The sequence below is a fragment of the Branchiostoma lanceolatum genome, chromosome 13 (assembly GCF_035083965.1).
Source record: "Branchiostoma lanceolatum isolate klBraLanc5 chromosome 13, klBraLanc5.hap2, whole genome shotgun sequence".
In the NCBI taxonomy this organism is placed as follows: domain Eukaryota; kingdom Metazoa; phylum Chordata; class Leptocardii; order Amphioxiformes; family Branchiostomatidae; genus Branchiostoma; species Branchiostoma lanceolatum.
The window spans coordinates 7,506,104-7,526,307 of record NC_089734.1 but is presented as its reverse complement, the minus strand read 5'-3'; the positions used below and the strand labels follow the sequence as shown (position 1 = coordinate 7,526,307).

At 39.8% G+C, this 20,204-nt stretch overlaps 1 protein-coding gene across 1 annotated transcript; it reads left to right on the top strand.

Annotated features, from left to right (window-relative positions):
- The first annotated feature begins 27 nt into the window (after positions 1–27).
- Positions 28–19,560, top strand: LOC136447888 (uncharacterized). Its single transcript, XM_066447009.1, has 13 exons — positions 28–112; positions 418–650; positions 4,762–4,909; positions 6,640–6,776; positions 7,454–7,589; positions 7,796–7,897; positions 10,746–10,876; positions 11,204–11,295; positions 11,758–11,914; positions 12,313–12,423; positions 12,811–12,969; positions 13,569–13,664; positions 17,868–19,560. Exons 2-13 carry the CDS (start codon positions 462–464, stop codon positions 18,075–18,077), a joined length of 1,668 nt encoding a protein of 555 aa, XP_066303106.1. The 5' UTR covers positions 28–112; positions 418–461; the 3' UTR covers positions 18,078–19,560.
- Positions 19,561–20,204: the final 644 nt, after the last annotated feature.

Genomic DNA, 20,204 nt, shown 5'->3' with positions numbered 1-20,204 from the left:
GCTTGTCGCTGGTAATAGGTGTCTATTTGTCGCCATGACGACGACTGGAGTTGTTTGTTCGTGTGTACATTCTACCGTACGTCATAGCAGACGAATTTGACTCTGGTGGCCTGTAAGTAATACCGTACATCAACACTGACGTAACGATACTCTTGATTTCTATGCTATGCCGTAGTGTACTAAATATTACCATTCATTTGGAGTGGTGTGGAACTATGTACTGAGGGCGCGCCTCTGACGAGAGACGATTTTGGAATTTCCCCGTCCCTTTTGCTGCCACGTCTAATTTGCATAGCATGACACTTTGCGACACTCCCATGTCGTTTCGGGACTTCTTGTATTGAGAGTTTGACGACGAACACTCAGAAGTGTTACAAGTGTACTGCTGCTAACAGACACGCCTTCGTATTGGTCTAGCTGCTACCACAAGTAGGACAGACGTACTTCGACGACCAACCGACATGGGCAATAGGAAGTCTAAAATAGAGGCCAAGCCGGTTAATCCGAAACTTTTCCAACGTCTTTCCACGAGGAACTTGCTGTTTGACAATCCTGCCGAAGAAAAATATTCGGACTACGACTTTCCTTTTGAAAATCTGGTGTTTGAGGGAGGCGGTACGAGGGGACTGGCGTATGTTGGAGCCGTCAGAGTGAGTACTTAACTTCGTGTCACATTTCATGAAACTATGCCAAAATGATTGGTGTCAACAATACAGGTAGTATTTAAGTTAATGCAGTATATCCAAATGCATTGTATGGAAAGAATCGTGAGTTTTAAGTGTTAGGTACTCATATCAGTACTGGTACCATATCCAGAACAAATATATCGCTACGGTGACAACAATTGTTCAGACAATTTAATATGCTAATCAGTGACAACTAAATGACCTGGCGGACATTGTTCTTTCGTTCCGTATTGTTAACTGGCCCATAAAGTGGTTAGGTGTTGAACTATCAAAACATACGTTTACAGCTGCACGTGGCGTAAGCCTCTGATTCATATGTCGTGTCGCCTTGTGAAATTATTATTAGGTACATATTCTATTGTGTGAGATCGTGATACATGCATGTAAGTAACAATAGGTTATTACTAGTTACCTTGACAAGTACAAAATATAGGTCAACGGCAGTACAAAGTATGAATTATAGTCCTCTCTAAGTAAAGCATTCCCAAGATAATAGCCGGGGATATAGATAGTAACAACCCCGCCTAACATCTCTATGACAAACATAACAACAGACATTAACAGATAGATATGTTTAAGAAGTACTTCTAAGCAAATTATACACGGTTGGCAAAACAAAAAGTCGTGTTTTTATGTCCGTGGCTCATGGTAATGCCAATTACTATAGATACTAAAACTTAGGAACAAGTAGATTATGGTCACCAAAAAGGGACAATTCTCTGTTGTAGCATGGAACAATAAGAAAGGAAGTGGGGTAAGAACGGTGCATTGTAAGGGGCTATAGGTGGATCATATTCACAAAACCTAGTCTTAATTGAAGTACGTAGTCTTATGGATCAATTTGAAGTAGTCTTATGGATCAATGTCTGTTGACAGTTTCCAAACTTTATCCAGTTGCTTGAGTAACTATAATCTTGTATATCTTATTTCCTGGATATCTATCCTTCATAGACGTTCTGTCTGTACTCCTTTTCATTTTTTTTACCAATTATTAAGCAGTAGTTGGGTTTGAATAACAATTATAATACATCTGAACTGTTACATAGCAACACAAATCCCCATTGTCTGATTCAACAGCTATGTTTTAAACCGTCTGTTTAATGTGCATGTGTTGCTATATTGATATCTGTACGCCTTGTGAAAGTATTTTTGCAATCATTAAAAGCGAGTAGTTAGGTTTAATCAACGCATCCAATACAATTGAATTGTTACACGGCAACTTAAATCCCGATTGTTTGATGTAACAGTTATGTTTTACAGCGTCTGCTGTTGTACTTATCGAAACGAAAAAGGGTCGAACGATTTTCCAAGCATCTATTATCAAAAATGCTCGCCAGGATTTTAACAAAAGACGATATACGTCAATGACAATATAACAATCACCAATATATATCAATCTGAACTTAACACTGAACGATATCGCTTTCGCATCATTAGCGTCTATAGTGTATCTCACTGTAGCAACGATGCAATAATAATATGTATGATCAAAACATTGTGCAAAGTACAAAGCGTAAGAGCTAACCGTATGGCGAAACACACACTAGACTACACTTATCCCAGACAGGTGTGCTCTCAGAGACACTTGATATTCTGTTAGAAGAAGATGTTTGTCTAACGAGACGCTTAAGTCATAGACACACTTGACATTGTGCTAGCATAGTAACCTTTTTACCATTCTTCGTGACAACAGACGGCAAGTGTCGTTTCAGACTTTTGTTTGGCTACCCGGCGTTGACTTTGGCTCTCCTTTCACCTAATAGACTTGACTAATAACACATGAGAAACCCTACCCTTGGAATAATGAAATAGACCGATATTTTCCTGGGCCTTGGTCGCGATTCACACTGGCAGCTAGGGGAAGGAAACAAAACTTCCTGTGGTAAGATTGCGGAAGTTTGATATTACACCGTTCCCCCCGATTTGTTTGATTTTAAGTATGAGATAATTAGCTTATTACCGCTTCCGTCTAGGTGTTGATACAAGCCGAGGAAGTGGTTTTTCCTATTGATACCATACGGATATTAAGGAATAGTTTAGTGAATAGTTAAGTAATTTTGTTGAAGAAAAAAAACAAACTTTTCCCACGTTATAGGACCAGCGACGAGAGTACTAGTGAGCATTTACTTTAAAGCTTAGTGCGAACTCCTTAATTTGTTTACCCAAGATGGCACAACTATGCCCTGTGTGCTTATGTACGCTTGAACAAATGTCATGCTCGGCGAACCGAGTGTTTTGCAACAAAGTCTCTTTAAGAAACGCTGTGTCCAAAGGCACAAATTCTTCAAGTGCCAAGCCACTGTGCTAATATATTTCTCTTTGCAACGGAGAGGCCTTTTGTTGGTTTAGATCTTGTCTTTGTCGTTAAAAGCCTTAGCAAAAAGTCAAGCTAAATCTCTTTGTCTGATTGGAAATAATTGTCCTCAATACTCCCTTTTCCCGTGGACATGCTCTGTACATATGGAGTGCATTATCACGTCCAAAGCTGGTCCATGGTTGTCCTTGAAATTACGGCTTAACACTGTTAAACACGCAGTACATTAAAGGCTTTGTTTTCGCTCCCTTCCCAGAAAAGTCTTTGAAAGGGATGGTTTTATATTTCCAATCCGGCCCCTGGCATGACAGAATGTAGCACAGACGTTACGGAAGCAAGGTGATAGCCTCAAACTACACAGACTATTACTAGTAATACAGAGGGTTAGTCTATAGGGAAGGAGCGTGCGGTGTCACCCAGCTCAGATAACACTTAAAAGACCCTCCATTCCGTCATGATACAAAAATCGACTTTACGAATAAACTTGCTGTTGTAAAATAAGTCAGCCTTGAATAAAAAAAACTACACAATGACCATCATATAATTTTCTATTTGGGGAGGAGACATGATCTATTAACATAACTACTCTCTGGCCATTTAGACCCGTGCATTTTAAATGGACTAAGCGTAAACTCGCACCTTCTGACCTTGAGGTAGTTTACAGACCACGACCCGCAAAATTCCCATTCTTTTGGACATCACGAGTTAAGGATCGTGTAACACGGCACAACGTAACACAGTACAACGTATACACAAGAGTGTCAAAAAGTACGCATAGAAATAAAGACAGCCAATTGCAAGCATCTTGGATGTATTTTTAAGCCATAAATGATCCGTATGCATCGCAATCTGGATCTTACTGGGGGGCAATCCACTCAGTACCGAAACGTACACAAAATCGCGAAGCAAGAGTTATGTTTTAAACAACAAAGGCAAAAATATGGGTGCCAAAGCCGCCATACGGTAAACAACTTTAGATTTTACTAAGAAGCGTATTGATGGTAAAAACATAAAGTTTCTGTAGCCAGTCTCGACTGTGCTTGTGGTCAAACTAGTCAGCCACCACAGAACTGCTTATGGATAAGCACAGTAAGCAGAAAAACAGATTAGATTTCTCCGTGCTTTTTTACTTCACGTTTTAAGCTACTATGGTACTACGAGTGACGGCATATCGACATGACCTCCGCTTAGTATTATATATATCTAAGTGCTTTATAGTTGACCTTAATCTGCGGTGATCACTCAATACTCTAGTACTGATCCGTCCAATGTGGGTTTCTTTTTACACGGTATAGACCATGGCATGGGTTATTCATATTGATAAGAGAAATCTTCATAACGTATTTGTAGATCTCCCGCCATACTAATTATCAGCAAGAGTTCGGAGACCTCATACCTCAGTGAAATATACTGACTTTCTGTATGTCTTGTTAAATTGTAGTTCAGTAGTTGTAGAAAAAAAAACCTTTTAACTTACATGTGTCCGGTCCATTGATCACTCCCTGTGACCCTACGGTGAACATATGGAAAATATATAACTGCGAAAAAACTGACAAACAGACGATACTTCGTTATTATTACCTGCTATCATGACCTGGACTGTCGTCATGTCTGATTAACGACTAGTTCTACCACCTCTGACCTGTACTTCCTGTATACTTCCTGCCGCTGCGGCAAGTCTAACCTTTGCGGTCTCTATAAGTTAACCACTGAAATGCGGCTATTTAACGGAGATAATTGTGATTTTTCTTCACTCTTTAGGTACTCGAAGAAGCAGGGGTCATGAGAAAGGTCAAGCGGTTCGCAGGGGCTAGCGCGGGCGCCATGATGGCAGCAATGTTGGCCCTCGGGTTCAACTCTCAGGAGATCGAAGACTTCCTACAAGTGGACCTTAGCAAGGAAATGTTAGGTAAGTATTTTTTTTTTGGACAGTTGATTAGAACTTTCAAAACTTAACATTGCTTGCTTTTTGTTGCACAGCATACATGTACATGGTGGTGCCAATATCAGTCATGTTTGAATTGGCATCTCAGACATTTTCATTATCTGTTACAATATTAGATATATGCGTTAATGATTATGTATCATTCAATGAATGTTAGGTAAGTGTAATGCACACTGGTAGGGTCATGTTGATCAATTATATGGATGACATCCGAGCGCATCATCAACTTTCGTCCGTTTATAGAAAAAAAGTTTTCGACCAGACCGTAAATCATACAAAGCAGCTGTAAAATACAGCATATAATGCGTAAATTGAAAAAAAATAACGGAAAACGGATACTTTTGCCATAGTATAGAGAACATATTGGAACTTATCTCGTATGCAATGGAAGAGGATGATAATTGGAGTATTATCAACTTTAGTGCAGTGCAACAATGCGAAATTGTCTAAATGAAAATTTTAGAAAAAATGTCTTAGTTTTATTAGCTTTTTGACGTTTCTATAATGTCAATTGATGGGTGAAACCTCAAAACTTTCAAAAACGTGACAGTAAAAGTCACGGTGACGTTGTTAAGATGACACTCGTGGAATCTAAACGTCTATCCCTGCCTTAACACTTAACTGCCGTTACAAGGTGATCACAACTTTTTAACAGTACTAAATGTCTCATGCACATATTTCACAGGGCAGCTTTTCACTTTTCAGCCCCGCCCGGTGTTTGAAATTTCCTCCGCCGGACATATCTTAAAGGTTACGTACGTAAGAACAGTGTGCATAGCTCGTACCTCGCCTTAGTGCAAAGTGCCACCAACACAATGCAGAATCAAAACAAAGACGTCAACAAAATGACACCACATCCTTTCCGCGGCCTCTCCACTTTGTTCATCTGATAACCGTAACATGTCGGCAAGAATTAATCAGTCGTAACCACATCGGGTGTATTCTTTACAACTGTACCGCAAAATGCCGCACAGAAGGTGGCAATGGATACAAATTCCTTCTTTTCTTCACAGCCAAGGAATGCAAAGTGGTGGCGCTTGAAAAGCGTGTTGTCAGACTGACTAGACAGAAGTAAGTTTGTGTCTCGATTCAGATGCTGACATAAGGGTTTAGTTAGGCGTGTTGATCATCAATCAACAGGATGTAGTATCATGATGACATCCAAGAAAGTAAGCAAAGAAAGAGACAGTAGCTAACTTAAAGATTGAGACAGAACTGCTATATCATATGCACATCATCTTTGCAACAAAGGATTTGCCAATATTGTAACTTTAATGAGATAGAAGACGAGTGTCATTTGATTGGGGACTGTGCTTTATTTATTTCAACAGTGCCGCATACAAAGAACAAATGCGCTTGATAAAACTTATCAATTGGCATTGATGATAATAATGATAACATGAAACAAAGACTAAGTGCGTCAACATACTATTCCCTACGTCATGGAGTGATGTACGTGACTTCTATATCGATATCAGATTGACGGACGTGTGCATCAGTCAAACAGAGCTTGAAGCGATTTGTGCCTTCAAGTTAGAATTGAGTTATAAATTATAGAATAGAGTGTCGTGACTTCTATATCTACTTGACGTACGTGCACATCTGTCAAATGGAGCTAGAAGCGATTTAATATGTGTGTCTTCATTGTAAATTTGTGTGAGTAGCAATGTTTCAAACAATTATTTTCTTTCCAGATCACTCCTGTGGCTACTGCAGTCTTCTCCCTAACATATTGAAAGGGTACGGCTGGAATCCTGGGAGAGGGCTGATGGCCTGGTTTGGGAACATGTTACAAGAACACACCGGAAACCCCGACCTCACATTCTTAGATGTACGTATCATTCTATTGCCTCCGTTAAAACGGGATATTATTTTCGGTCTCTGCGTGTGTCCGTTGCTATGTTACAAGAACACGTCAGAAACCATGACCTCACATTCTAAGATGTACGTATCATTTTATGACCTGTGTGAAAACGGAGATGCTGTTTTAGGTCAGTATGTTTGTTTGTTTGTCTTGTTGTGTGTCCGTTGCTATGTTACAAGAACACACCGGAAACCATGACCTCACATTTGACTTGACATTCTTAGATGTACCAAGGAGGTTTAATCTTGATTAAACCTCCTTGGATGTACGTATCATTTTGTTACCTCCATTCAAGGAGGTTTAATCAAGAAACCTCCTTGCTCCGTTAAAGCGGAGGTGTTGTTTTCGACCTGTTTGTTTGGTTGTCTTGGTGTGTGTCCGTTGCTATGTTACAAAAAGACACCGGAAACCCTGATGTAACATTCTTAGATGTACGTATCATTTTATTACCTCCGTGAAAACGGAGGTTTTGTTTGCGGTCTTTGGGTTTGTTTGTTTGTCTTGGTGTGTGTCCGTTCCAAATTTCCTTCTGACGCGATTGATATAAATTTCTGTCCATTGCCTACATTTGTCTGACAATGTCAACAGCTATGCTTTGAACACGTGTCATTTATTGTGCATTATATCATTTGTGTTGTCATCAGATGTACAAGATGTTCGGCGTGGAGTTGTGCATCGTCGTCACGAACGTCAATCAAATGGCGGAGGAATACTGCCACGCCAAGACCACGCCCGACATGCCGATCAGACTGGCCATCAGAATGTCAATGTCATTACCAGGTAACTATTTTTGGTGACGCCTCGGGGTTGGAGCCGTTAGTATAGTACTGCGATTGAGTTGCCAAATGATTAGATTCTGGGCCCACTAGCAGCTTTCCATGGCACTGCAGCAGGACTTCCGGTTCTGGTATCTTTATTCACGGATTGTGATTGAAACGTATGCTTTAAAACATCCTTAAACTTCAACTATTTGTCTGTGCCTTCAGGTATCTTCCAAGCCGTTGAACATAGGCACAAAGACTCAGGCTACCAAGATTACTACATAGACGGCGGCTTATTGGTCAACTATCCCATCCACTGTTTCGACGGTAAGCAAATATCATATTTCACATTTTTTACAAGTTACATGTTGTTGACATACGCCAATTGTAGAATATAATACGTTACATAAAGATCTCGTAAATGACCTTAACCCAATCTTTTGGCCAAATTTTCCATCACACGTATGTCAATCAATTAGCAAGTACATTTTACAATGCATTGTTTTGTTTACCAGAGTAGCCGATCTGATTGATCTAATGAAGAAGTTCCCACTTTTAGACAAGATAAAGGGTAATTGTTTTTAAACCCATGGGAATTAACATGGTTGTATAAGAACATCGACGGCGTACGATAGAACGTTGACCCTTGAGAAGCCGTTTCATGGCCCGGACAGTCGAACCGCAGGTCACTCCAGAACGCTTTATTTTCTTTTTTACGGCGTCCGGCGGGTCACGATTTGACCCCGTTGCATGGGTGTAAACAACCGCCTGTCGGCAGCAAAAAGACCTCGGACCTACATAATGTTTATATTTTTTCACATCTACAGGATCTGCCCAACACAACCATGTAGTTATTTCGTGCACAGCAAATTGTCAGCGAGCGCTGTGGCTTTCGAAACATTGACCATTTTTGGGTCAGTATATTTGTGCGTGTATCATTGACGGTTCACCTGGAACCAACTAGATATTTACATCACCTGATAGCCCATTTCCTCACCTTTAGATTGATACCAAAGTTCCTTGGATAATTTTATGGGAACCGGTTTTGCCCCCAAAAAAACTAACAAGAGGTCAATTTGTAGGGCGTCTTATTCTGAAGAAGAAGACAAACACAATGTCCTTTTACCATGCTTTACAGAACTCAAAACTTACCTAATGGCATTGGTCAACTTGCATATGAATCTCACTTTTCCTGGCTTCAAGATGATATTAGTCTTATTTGGAAATGTTTCAGAATATTAATTTTAGACGGCAAAACTTGAGCCGTAATTTTCATCAACGTTCCCAACACCGGCTGAAAGTTGCAACATTGCACCTGACCTCGCCTGACCCCCGCGGCAGGAAAATGGAACGTACTGGCTGGGTTCGGTCGCTCGAACGCAGGAGTTCGAAGTGATTGACTTCAAATTTGACTATTTTGTAAATATCAGGTACCTTGTACTAAAACCTCTGTCTGTCTGTACTTGACTGTTATCATGTCAATTATCATATTGCATGTGGTAGCCGCGTTCATACAGCTTCTAATACAAAAAAATGGGCTTTGTTATGCCACGCGAAATGTATCGAAATGTATCCAAAGCGCAGGAGTGCACGCATCGGTAGCTAGAACTAGGCAGAAATTTCACCGCCGCAAAGTAGACATTGTCGCAGTTTTTTCGGGGGCAAAACCGGTTCCCATAAAATCATCCAAGGAACTTCGGTATCAATTTAAAGATGAGGAAATGGGCTATCACGCGATGTAAATATCTAGTTGGTTCCAGGTGAACTGTAAATAAGACAAACACAAATAAACTGACCAAATATTCTTAATGTTTCGAAGGCCACAGCGTTCGCTGTCTTTTTACAATGCACGAAATAGCTACATGGTTATACTAGGCAAGTCCTGTAGATGTGAAAAAGTGTAAACATTATATAGGTCTGAGGTCTTTTTGTTGCACCACAGGTAGTTGTTTACACCCATGCAGCAGGGTCCAACCCAGGTCCGGCCGTGACCCGGAAAAAGCCGTCTTAGAGAAGGCTGCGCAGAACCGATGCGCATAGAGCTCTGCGGTTCGACTGCGGAAATGGTGCAATGTTCTACAGGTCATGTCAGAAAATTTCACTCAGAGACTTTAACATTTACTTTCAGTGCATTGTATCTGTCTCTTAGTTTGTGGGTCCGCTGATGTAACGTAAAATAGCAGCAACAACAATATTACTGGGAATGAATAGGTGCATTAAAAACAAAACTTAACTGTGATCATTATAAAATAAAGCTGTTTGTCTATAAAAATACCCTTAAGCGTTAACTAACACAATTAAAACTAGTATTTTCGGTAGCTACACATTTGTGATCTTGTTCAATGTCGTTTTGATGCGCTAGGTGAGCATATTAGCACTTGGGGTGGTCGGGAGACAATTATTCTATTCTTAAGCGCTAGATGTGAGCGGCACAATTATACTATCATGGTGTGGATGGTCACCATAGTGATGTTTATAAACAGTATGGGAAGTGACAGTGTTACAATAGATTCAAACTTTATCGGCCTTGGCTTCAGGCTATAGTATCAAGACACCATCAATCAGTTTGTAAGGGTCAGAAGGCAATTACAAAGAGTTACACAAGCAGACATTAGTCTAGTAAGATCTAGGTGAAACGACCCACAGTCAGCACGACTGTCCCGTTCAATATATTAGCTCGCTTTACTAACAGTTTAACGCGTTTACAGTTTACATTCGTCGTAGTTCGGCGTACGATTTTATTTGATGTCGTATAGTTTTCAAGCAGTAAAAGAATAGCAATATTGGCCTTGTTTAATAGACAACAGACTCCCAAATCATAAACTTTGCCTGTAGTGTTTGTGGTTATGTGTGTAGTAAAACAAAACAGTAAAGCTCTACAAGCTATAAAATTGATTGATATTGCTATAATAATTCGTAGGTGATTAGATCTGGACCTATGGAAGAAATGATGCCATCTGTGCCCCATTGTTTTGTTGGCAAGAACTGAGATTACCCAATATAAAACAAAAACGCTAGGAAATAGATTGCCAGTTTCTCGGATCTTTCAAGAATATTCTACACACAAGAAATCCAAATCCTAGTCCTTCCACACGGCTTTGATTCCATCAGAATCTGTATGTTCTTTCATTTGCATTTTCATAGACTGGTCTTTGTTTGTTCCATTCTCCTCAAGGTTGGTGGCTGTCCATGGAAAACAAGGATGCCTTCATCAACAGGTTGTTCCCGCTTGATAGACTTGCTAAACTCTTCGAGAAGACGGAAAGATTTGGAACGCACAACCCAAAGTCACTGGGAATGGTCTTGGTAAGCATAACGTTCTTCAAATTATGATTTACAAACACTCATGTTTCAATTCAATGTAATACATCTTTCTATGTCATATACAGGTATCGCAAACGTAAAGGTCTAATAATGTATTGCAATACGTTAATACGCACAGTGGTTTGTAACAGAGACAAGATTTGAAAACTATTGGGGAAAATTTATCTCATATGAATCATAACAGTTTTTATATGAATATTGATGGCATCAGTGTCAATGTATGTTTTCCAGAAGACGATTTAAGACATGCAAAAAAATACAATACTGTCAATCATGTCTTTTAGTTTAATTTCTTTTCCTTTGTTTCAGTTCAGCACGTTTGATGTGGAGTTTATGCACACGGAGCTGTCCAAGAGGTTAGGCGACAAGAAGCCGGTCAGACCGAAAACAAAACTCTCAAAGTAAGATCATCTTGTACTGTATTGGTCACATCGTCAAGTTTTGCTACCCTCTCTATGTGTGTATGTATAAATGTGTGTATGTGTATGTGTATGTGTATGTGTACAACGTATGTGTATGTGTGCGTGTATGTATGTGTATGTGTGTATGTGTATGTATGTGGTGTGTGTGCGTGTGCGTCTATATGTGTATATATATACTAAGTATACGTGTAAGTGCGTGTTTGTCTGTGTGTCTATGTGCGTGCATATGTAGGTGTACATGTGTGTGTGTGTCAGTGTATGTGCGCGTGCATGTGTGTGCGTCTCTCTGTTTGTGTGTACCTATGTACGAAGATGTTATATATGTGTGAGATTTGATATACCACAAATGATTTAAACAGGGTATGATTGTTAATTCTCATATGCAATGTACGTCGTGTAAGTCTCCTTAATGATCCATTTATCCTAATGTTTATATCACAGACAGCGTACGAAGAAGCAGCACGAAATGAACGAAGCTGCGAAGAACCACGACACAGTACATAGAGCAGTCAACAACTTCCTGACCGTCCTGGCCGAAAATAACACCAACAAGGACGACAAGATAGAGATGAGAGAACTGGAGCTGGTCTTCAAGAAGGTACTGAAGTACAGTAGTTTTCATTTTCTTTGATTGGGATTATAACCGCCGTGAAAACGGAGATATTGTTTTTGTTCCGGTGTGTTTGTTTGTCTTGATGTGTGTCCGTAATTATTCTCTGGTGAGTTCCGTAGTTATCTTTTTATAATTTGTGACAGGATGTGAGGTAGAAGATGGTGTAACAGGAGATTGGAAGGATTGAAAGGTTGCCTTGGGCCGGGTACAAAGCTGACCCCGCATAGACGGATTTATATGAAAAAAATACAATAATATGATTATAAAAATTCATAAAAACTCTCGCATTTTTTGTTTAGACTGATGTAGTTTCTGTTATCAGTAAAGGTAACTACTTCTCTGTACGTTCTAACACCTAATTTGACCCATGTATATGATTACAGATGGGCCAGCCGGGTGCCCGCTTCACGGACGATGACGCCGCACTCTTGTTCGGGGATAATGTAGATCCTATCGAAGTATTTGCCGGTCTGGACAAAGACAACAGCGGCTTCGTAAGTCATACTTTTCAAAACCTTATTTAAATCCAACGAATTGGTAATAAGATGTACACATTGGTCACTCCTAACAAAATATTTCAACTAGAGACTGCGACCACTGGGCGACCAAAGATTAGACAGATCGCTTAACAAATTGCATAGATAAAGAACGGATCTTAATTCGTCTTGTGTGTTTTGTTACCCTTTTCATCCTACTTTAAAGTCATACATCATATCTCTATCATAGAATCAAGGATTAATTGCATTTGTGTTATACAACCAATAGAGTGAATCAAGTATCCAAGAGTCACACAAATCCAAATTCGGTCGTCCTAGTATGCATACCTGTAACTTTCTTGTTGCTTTAGTTTTTAGTCCATCTGTTGTTATTTCAATCCTCAGATCACCCACCAGGAGTTGGTGGCGTTCTTAGAAGAGAGAGGGTTTAACTTCTTCACGCAGTTCCTGGGGTACAAGCGGCGCCCCATCGAATCGTTAGGAGGATTCCTGGAGACAATCATCGAGGCTGTGATGATCTACATTAAGAGAGTCTACATCGGGGTAAGCTTCAAATGTTGTATTTCTGTCTTATGAAAAGTCAATAGCAAAATGTAGTGAAGTGTGAAGCAGGTACTACGAGGACTGGGACGTAATATGCGTTGATCTAGATTTGAATACGGTAACATGATCATACTAATATCTTTTTTTCTGTGACGACGATTTTAATGTTGATGTGTTGAACTGTATACATACAATCTTAACTGCTAAAGTTACTTTCACCTACGATGTGATCTTAATACGTTGTGTTGACAGCCACTCGAAGGAGTAGGGCAAGTCTACATAATGTCATGTCAGTTCATCAGTTCTGTTGCAGCCGGGCTTTCCTAGCCCTCCTCTTGGCCTCAGCGGCTGCTATCCTCTCAGCGCCAAAAGTTGTGACGCTGTTGTAGCTCGTTGTAATAATGCCCTGACACCATTCCAGCCTATTGGCTGCCAATACTAGGCCCCTCGTATTCTTTATCAAATAAACCATAGATGTATACAGTAATATCGTTCGCCATTGTATGGTTTAATACCAACAACCGACGAGCTTCGTGAGATTGGGTGCATTTATCTTAATGTATAATTTCAATAGATTAACTTTAAATTTTACATTACAGGAAAAGGATGTGCATCGAACAATCGGCATAGACACGGACTATCTGCCGGGTACCGACTGGAAGATGGAAGCGGATGACAAGAAGTTCCTAATTTCGGTGAGTCTTGAAGAAAAACATATCATCCATTTGTAAGTTTGGTAGTTCAAGGAACAGCATGGTGAAAGAAATATCTGCCTGTATAGCCGGTATAACCACCCATCAGTTACACGAGCTAGCTAGCTCCGCAGGTATACTTCACTAAACTTTCTATCACGCCTACCTTTTGCACATCTAATTGTAAGCGTTGTTTAAAGCTCTATAATTAGAATACCACTGAAGTAACTATGATTGGTGGCGACGAGTTCCACTCTACGATAGGTCTAGGGAGAAACAAAGTTTTTTAACACCTCAATTCTGGGTTGATAACTCTGGTACTTGAAGGTATGTCTACTTCTTGTTCTGTTCTGAGCTAGCATTATATTCTTTGGGGTTGTATCAAGAACTGTGTACCTTTCTCTGTAGTATACGCGATGTAAGGGTACAGTTAATTATTTGTTTTCGCAACACAGTAGCGATGCCTATCTACTACTTCTCTGTACCTGTCAAGTCTGGGCATTGTCATTCTTGAGGCGTACAAAGATAAGATAACCAATATTGCCGAGTCACTGAACATTTTCAAAGGGGTGAGGACTCACCTGGTTATAAGAAAAGAGAATGCCCTTAAGTGGAGGGTTTGTGCGGTGTTTGCAATTGTAAATTGTTAGACCGGATATAATGTGCTTCTACCCATGCCCAATGAAATGGATCTAAGTATACCAGACTGCTGGATTTAAACAAAGGTGACAAAGATTTTTGAATTAGTTGACCTTTATCAGTTGATCCCTGTAGCAGATTTTTTAAATATTTCATTCTTTGGTATTGATATTTAAACTCTGTCCAGTTGTTTTTCAAGGGCCCCAGTTTACAAAAACATCAACATTATGTATTAACGTATTTTATTGGCAGAGTAATGGGGAAATCATATTGCGCTAGCTTCGTAAAGTGTAGGCATTGGCTACACCTCGATACTACATGCTTGGCTACCCTAGCCCGAGTGCAAGCCTTTTTAGCTTTACCCCGTTCTCTCGGTCGCTTCGACAACCTTTCAGCTTTAGTCCGCCCTTTCGGTCGCTTTCGTTTGACCGAGAGGGCGTAGTAAAGCTGAAAATGTTGGCACCCAGGTTATGGCTGACCTTGGCTTCGAACTTCTTAAAACACATTTAGCCCGATTACCCCCACTTCCTTAAGTACTTTTCTCAAAGCAGCGCCCTTCGCCTTTCTATATAAGGAACTCCTTTAAACGTTTTCCCACTAACGTACCTCTATATAGCAACACACTTGTTTGGAGTAATTACTTGATACCCGAATAACCACCAACGTCGATCCAATTGTGGAAGGCAATCTAATTATGTATGCTCGGCATTGCTCAAAGGCAACGTCCTTTGATTAGACGTAACTTCCAGAAATCCCCTAAGATTATTTTCCTTGTCTCTAAATAGTAAAACACCTGTGTCGATTGGTTACTTAAGACTTTAAGAACTACCTACGTCAATGCTATTGTGGAAATCAGTTTGATTAACACATCAAAGCATACAATATCCAACAGTTCTTTTTACGTTGTTCACCATGGGGTTATTCTTACACGCCAGTGACGAACTGCTTTATTTTGGGTCGTAACTTTATACTTTTAAAAATCCAACTGTTTCTCTGTACGCACCTGTGTGTTCGATAAACGGATTTTCACAAATAAGGTTAGCACATACCCATACCCACAATGACGTCTAATTTGTGAGTCAGAACGTCAGATGACGTACATGAAATATGTCAAAGTCATTTCCGATTTCATGCAAACATTAGTCAGCATTTAAATGCGGTTGAGTTGATAAGTCTTTTGGGTCGTCGAATGGCCCTAGTGGCACGAGATGACAGGTCACTGGTTTCATTTCTAGATCTGGCGTTCCTGGATAGACATTGACAAGCGCTTAACACGACTTTCACTCCACCCAGGAGTAAAATGAGTACTTGACTTCGTTTGGGGAAGTAAAAGGCAGTGAAAGGAGAGGGTTGGACTCCTCCTTCCAACACCGTACTGGCCCAAGGCACAGTGGATAGCAACCCACTGCTCCTACGGCCTCAAAATGATATAGGACTACCTTTACCCACATTACAGTTACATGTACATTTCACAGTACATTTCATAGCATCAACATTTTCCATACAAGAAAAGTGACATACATGTACATGTACTGAATGTACGGGGAGAAAAATCTATCTTCGAACTATTCATCAGTCGACACAAGAAGTAGCTCAACAGGGTGTAGCCAGCCGAAGATTTCCCCAAAATGCATAATTATGTATGATGAAACAAATCCTGTAGAGATTGTTCAATCCAAATACAATCATGGTACTTACGTGTTCTGTATAGGTTTTGACGACACAGACAATATCCGGTACTTTAAAAATTGTTGAAGCCCATTTCACGGAGATACAAGACTTATAATACTCGCATCCGTCATTTCTGACAGGTCATTGTGAGGTAATCTGACTTAATTCTAGATAATTTCTACTTCCCAGATCATTATGGTATCTGTTTACTTTTCCAATTAGATTGAACCTTAACGATGCTATATCAAGCACTCATCTTCACAATACTATCTTAACGAAGGGTATTAGACAGGCCAACGATTGATGATTGACCCCATATGTAAGATAATCTGACGAAACTCCTAGGTTAAAAGCATGTTTGCCGTCCTAGGCCTACCATAGAATTGTTTCTCCACTACCGAAGTCAGGTACCCATTATACACCTGTATGGGTGGAGTGAGGAAAGTTAAGTGCCTTTCTTAAAGACACAGCAGGATCTTGTAAGGAACGTCAGGAATCGAACCTGTGACATTTCGATCTCGCGTCCGCTGGCCTAGACACTCGACCCAAGAGACTTCGAGTTTTATCAACTCGCTAGCATTCAAGTGCTGACTAATGTTTTGTGAAAACCAGGAGTGACTTAGCTGTATTTTACGTGACGTCATACGGCATTCTGGCACACAAATAAGACGTCATCGTGCATAAGGGTGTGTGTTAGCCTTTTTAAGGATAATCTGTTTATCGAACGCACAGGTGTAAAAAGAAAAAGTTGGGTTTAAAAAAGAAGTATAAATTTACGAGCCGATATGTGGCAGTGCGTCACTGGCGTGTAAAAATATCCCAAATTGTGCATAACTAAAAGGGAAAAGTTGTATGCGTATTCAAACCGCTGTACACAATAGCATTGACGTAGGTAGTTCTTAAAGTCTTAAGTAATCAATCGACACAGGTGTGTTGCTATTTATAGACAAGGAAAACAATTTAAGGGGATTTCTGGAAGTTACATCTAAGTCAAAGGACGTTGCTTCGAGAAATGAAGAGGATATACAATCAGATTATCTTCCACAATTGAATCGACGTAGGTGGCGATTGAAGTCGTGTAAAGTGCATTTCCCAAGGGCACAACATCGGTGACATGTAAGGCTTTTCGAACACCGGAGCTCTAGCTTCTGGGCCAAACACTTAAACCGCTACGCCAACACGATGCCACTAATAATAGTGGAGGCCTCCTACGTATTGGGAAGATTTATATTTGTCTGGGTGTCTCAAAAGGAAATCTTACGGATTAGTCTTTGAATCACGTACTTTAAAGTTAACTAACAGCTTATCTTACGAGTTGTGTGGAAAGTCACGTTAGTAAACAAGGTCGTACTTTGGATAGTGAGGCAAAGTTGTAAAGTTAAACATAATGTACTTCAAAGATGTAAGTACATCGGTCAACAACGTGAACGGTATATTTGTACATGTCCTAAAAGTTCCACGAGTCCTCCGTTTGCTAAACCACCACCGGAGCGATGCAAAATGAGCGCTTATTGCAGAATTTGTAATTGAGATAATAAGTTTTGCAATAAAACATATATGTCCGTCCATCTCCACATTGATTGACCATTTTGGCACATAGGGCAGCGAGCTTCCTTGCTGTTTAAGCAGCAGAGTACATGTATAATTTTTACAGGGAGGGTTTGCCAGACCTTCTCCTTTAAAAAACTCTAGGTACCCCCGGGAAATGCGGGTACAGCCCCAATAGAGATGTCCTGACCCAGGATTGAAACGGAGTCTCCTAGTTAGCAACTAATGGGAACCAGGAGCTCAAATGAGAGGCTGATATCAGTTGATTTATAGGGACATTCCTGCATGTACTTGTGTATACGTATATTTACATGTATATTGATAATATAATTTCTTCCATACCCACAGCAAGGAGAACGGGCTGCGAAGGCGTATCTGCGGGAATGGGTGAAGGTTCACAAGTTGAACAAGACTACCGAGCCCGAGCTAAAATACATCAGCGAGGAGGCTGAGACCCAGTCTAGCACCGAGAGCACCAGAGCTCAGAGGCACCGGCGTAGCGCGGCGTCGTCTCAGTCCAGGTCTACGTCGTTTATAAGTGTGGCTAGCAGTGACTGAAATCACGAGGACACTGCAAAACGCTGTCGTGATGTTCAGTAAAGAACATGGCTTTACAATGCTTTGTTTTGCTTACCGGGAAATAACATATGTATAATATTGTTATTAGATTTTAGATTGCACATGTTAAACTTAATATCTACAGTTGCATTTCATCAGACAAGAGACATTGAAAAGACACAGGGCACGTACTAAAGCCCTTAAGACCATGACCTGCAGACCTTCTCCAGACAAATGTTGGGAGTCAGTCTTGAGCAAGGTCGTCTGTGGTTGGGGGTTACTCGGCGACGTCAAAAGTCGTCTGCGATATGATTTTGGAAGAATAATAATAACTATAACCCGCCATTTGGCATCGAGACATGTTTCTTTTGTAGAAACCAATCCTTACACTGCATTCACAAAAGATACCCTGCTATGTATCCTTCTGAAGTTTCGTTGCCTTGTGATATGAAATTATTTTCAAATGTTGCATTGAAGTGATTTGAAACATCGATTTTTTAAATGTATAAGTTATGAGTTTGTGAAATTAGATAACCAGGATAACCTACATTGAGAACCATTGAAATAACTTATAAACATGGTCAGAGTTGTAAATAATTTATCACCAAGATATCCATTGTACAAATACTAAGCCAAACGTTTATTACATACATGGGCGTTTATTACATATATAGTGCAATACCACCCTGAATGCCGTGTGCAAAGTCATTATGCAGTGAATTTAAGTACCGTGTGCAACACATTTTACAATATGGCGATACACAAGATTTTGACGTTTTGTTTGGATGAACAAAGTACGCTACTACCTTGAAGGCACATTACACTATAAATACAAGTTTTGTTTTCAGAAAACGAAAAGGTCAACACTTCTCAGTGAAAATTGAAAATCTAGTTCGACATAAAGCAAAACATGTAATTACCATTAAGACACTGCACGTTAAGTATGCTCATATTTAAGCTTCCTTCTAACCGAGTAAATTTTAAGCAAGTAAGTCTAATTAAGGGTACTGTATGTGTTTATGTAGAAACATAATTGTGTAATACTCCAGATGGAAGTATGGAAAACTTAACGTTATGTTTATATTGCATTATGATTAGGTGTACTTTTGTGTGATATATTTGATGATTTTTAATTATGTGTGCCAGCTACATCATGTGAAAAGAATCTACTACAGACGAGCCTCATTTGTATAGCCTGGGTACCATCCTCCGTATTAACCATTGGCTCCATCATTTCGCTTGCTAACTAACTACAGATAAGCAAGTGAAAATATTGAGTCAGTGGTTACTATACGGAGGATGGTACACAGACTATCATTTATCTATTTGAGGTAGAATTGTACAAGGAGTGTTAAAAACACAAGTAAATACTTAACCCGGAGAATATATTACTGGACTTCTTGATGCCCAGTTCACGTTTATGTGGTACCCGTCGTTTGTGACAACAATACGACCGAATGGAAATAAAGTTTTCTTTGTGAAATCGTTCTTTGATTACTTGACTCGTTAACAGATGTGCGAAGTTACTATAATGTTCACACAATAGCACATGTGGATTCCACAGCCTATGTGATCATATATATCTGGTCAAAACAATGTATGAATGTATGAATGTATGTATGAATGTATGAAAGCATGAATGTATGAATGTATGAATGTATGAATATATGTATGCATATATGTATGTATAAATATGTAGATAGTTTATTCATCAACTGGAAGAAACGATTATATTTGATAAGAATAAATATAGCAATAGTGTTCTTATGTTTTCAGTCAGGATGTTATTGTTTATCATGTAGGGAACCGGGCCATTCTACAAAAACAATCTACAAACCCTTAGTTTTAGCCCGAGTTATAGCACCTGGCGGAATGGCATCTATTTTTAACACCTACGTACGCTAGGATTAAGAACGGAAACGCCTTCTGTTCACAGTGTCCTTCTCTCGCCCAAGTTACCTTGACATTTACAGAACAACACCGGACTTCGAGTATGTTCCTGCCAAACTGTTGAATGATATCCGGCCAATGTACAGCATGTGCATTCCAAGATGGAGAACACGAAGTTACGCACCATTTCCGTATCTAATTGTATACACACATGTAATCAACACATTCCTGAGCCAT

Coding starts and splice junctions, on each gene's coding strand:
- LOC136447888 (XM_066447009.1), top strand. CDS start 462: ATGGGCAATAGGAAGTCTAAAATAGAGGCCAAGCCGGTTAATCCGAAA. Junction 12,424..12,810: donor ACAAAGACAACAGCGGCTTC/GTAAGTCATACT, acceptor TTCAATCCTCAG/ATCACCCACCAGGAGTTGGT. Junction 12,970..13,568: donor TTAAGAGAGTCTACATCGGG/GTAAGCTTCAAA, acceptor TTTACATTACAG/GAAAAGGATGTGCATCGAAC.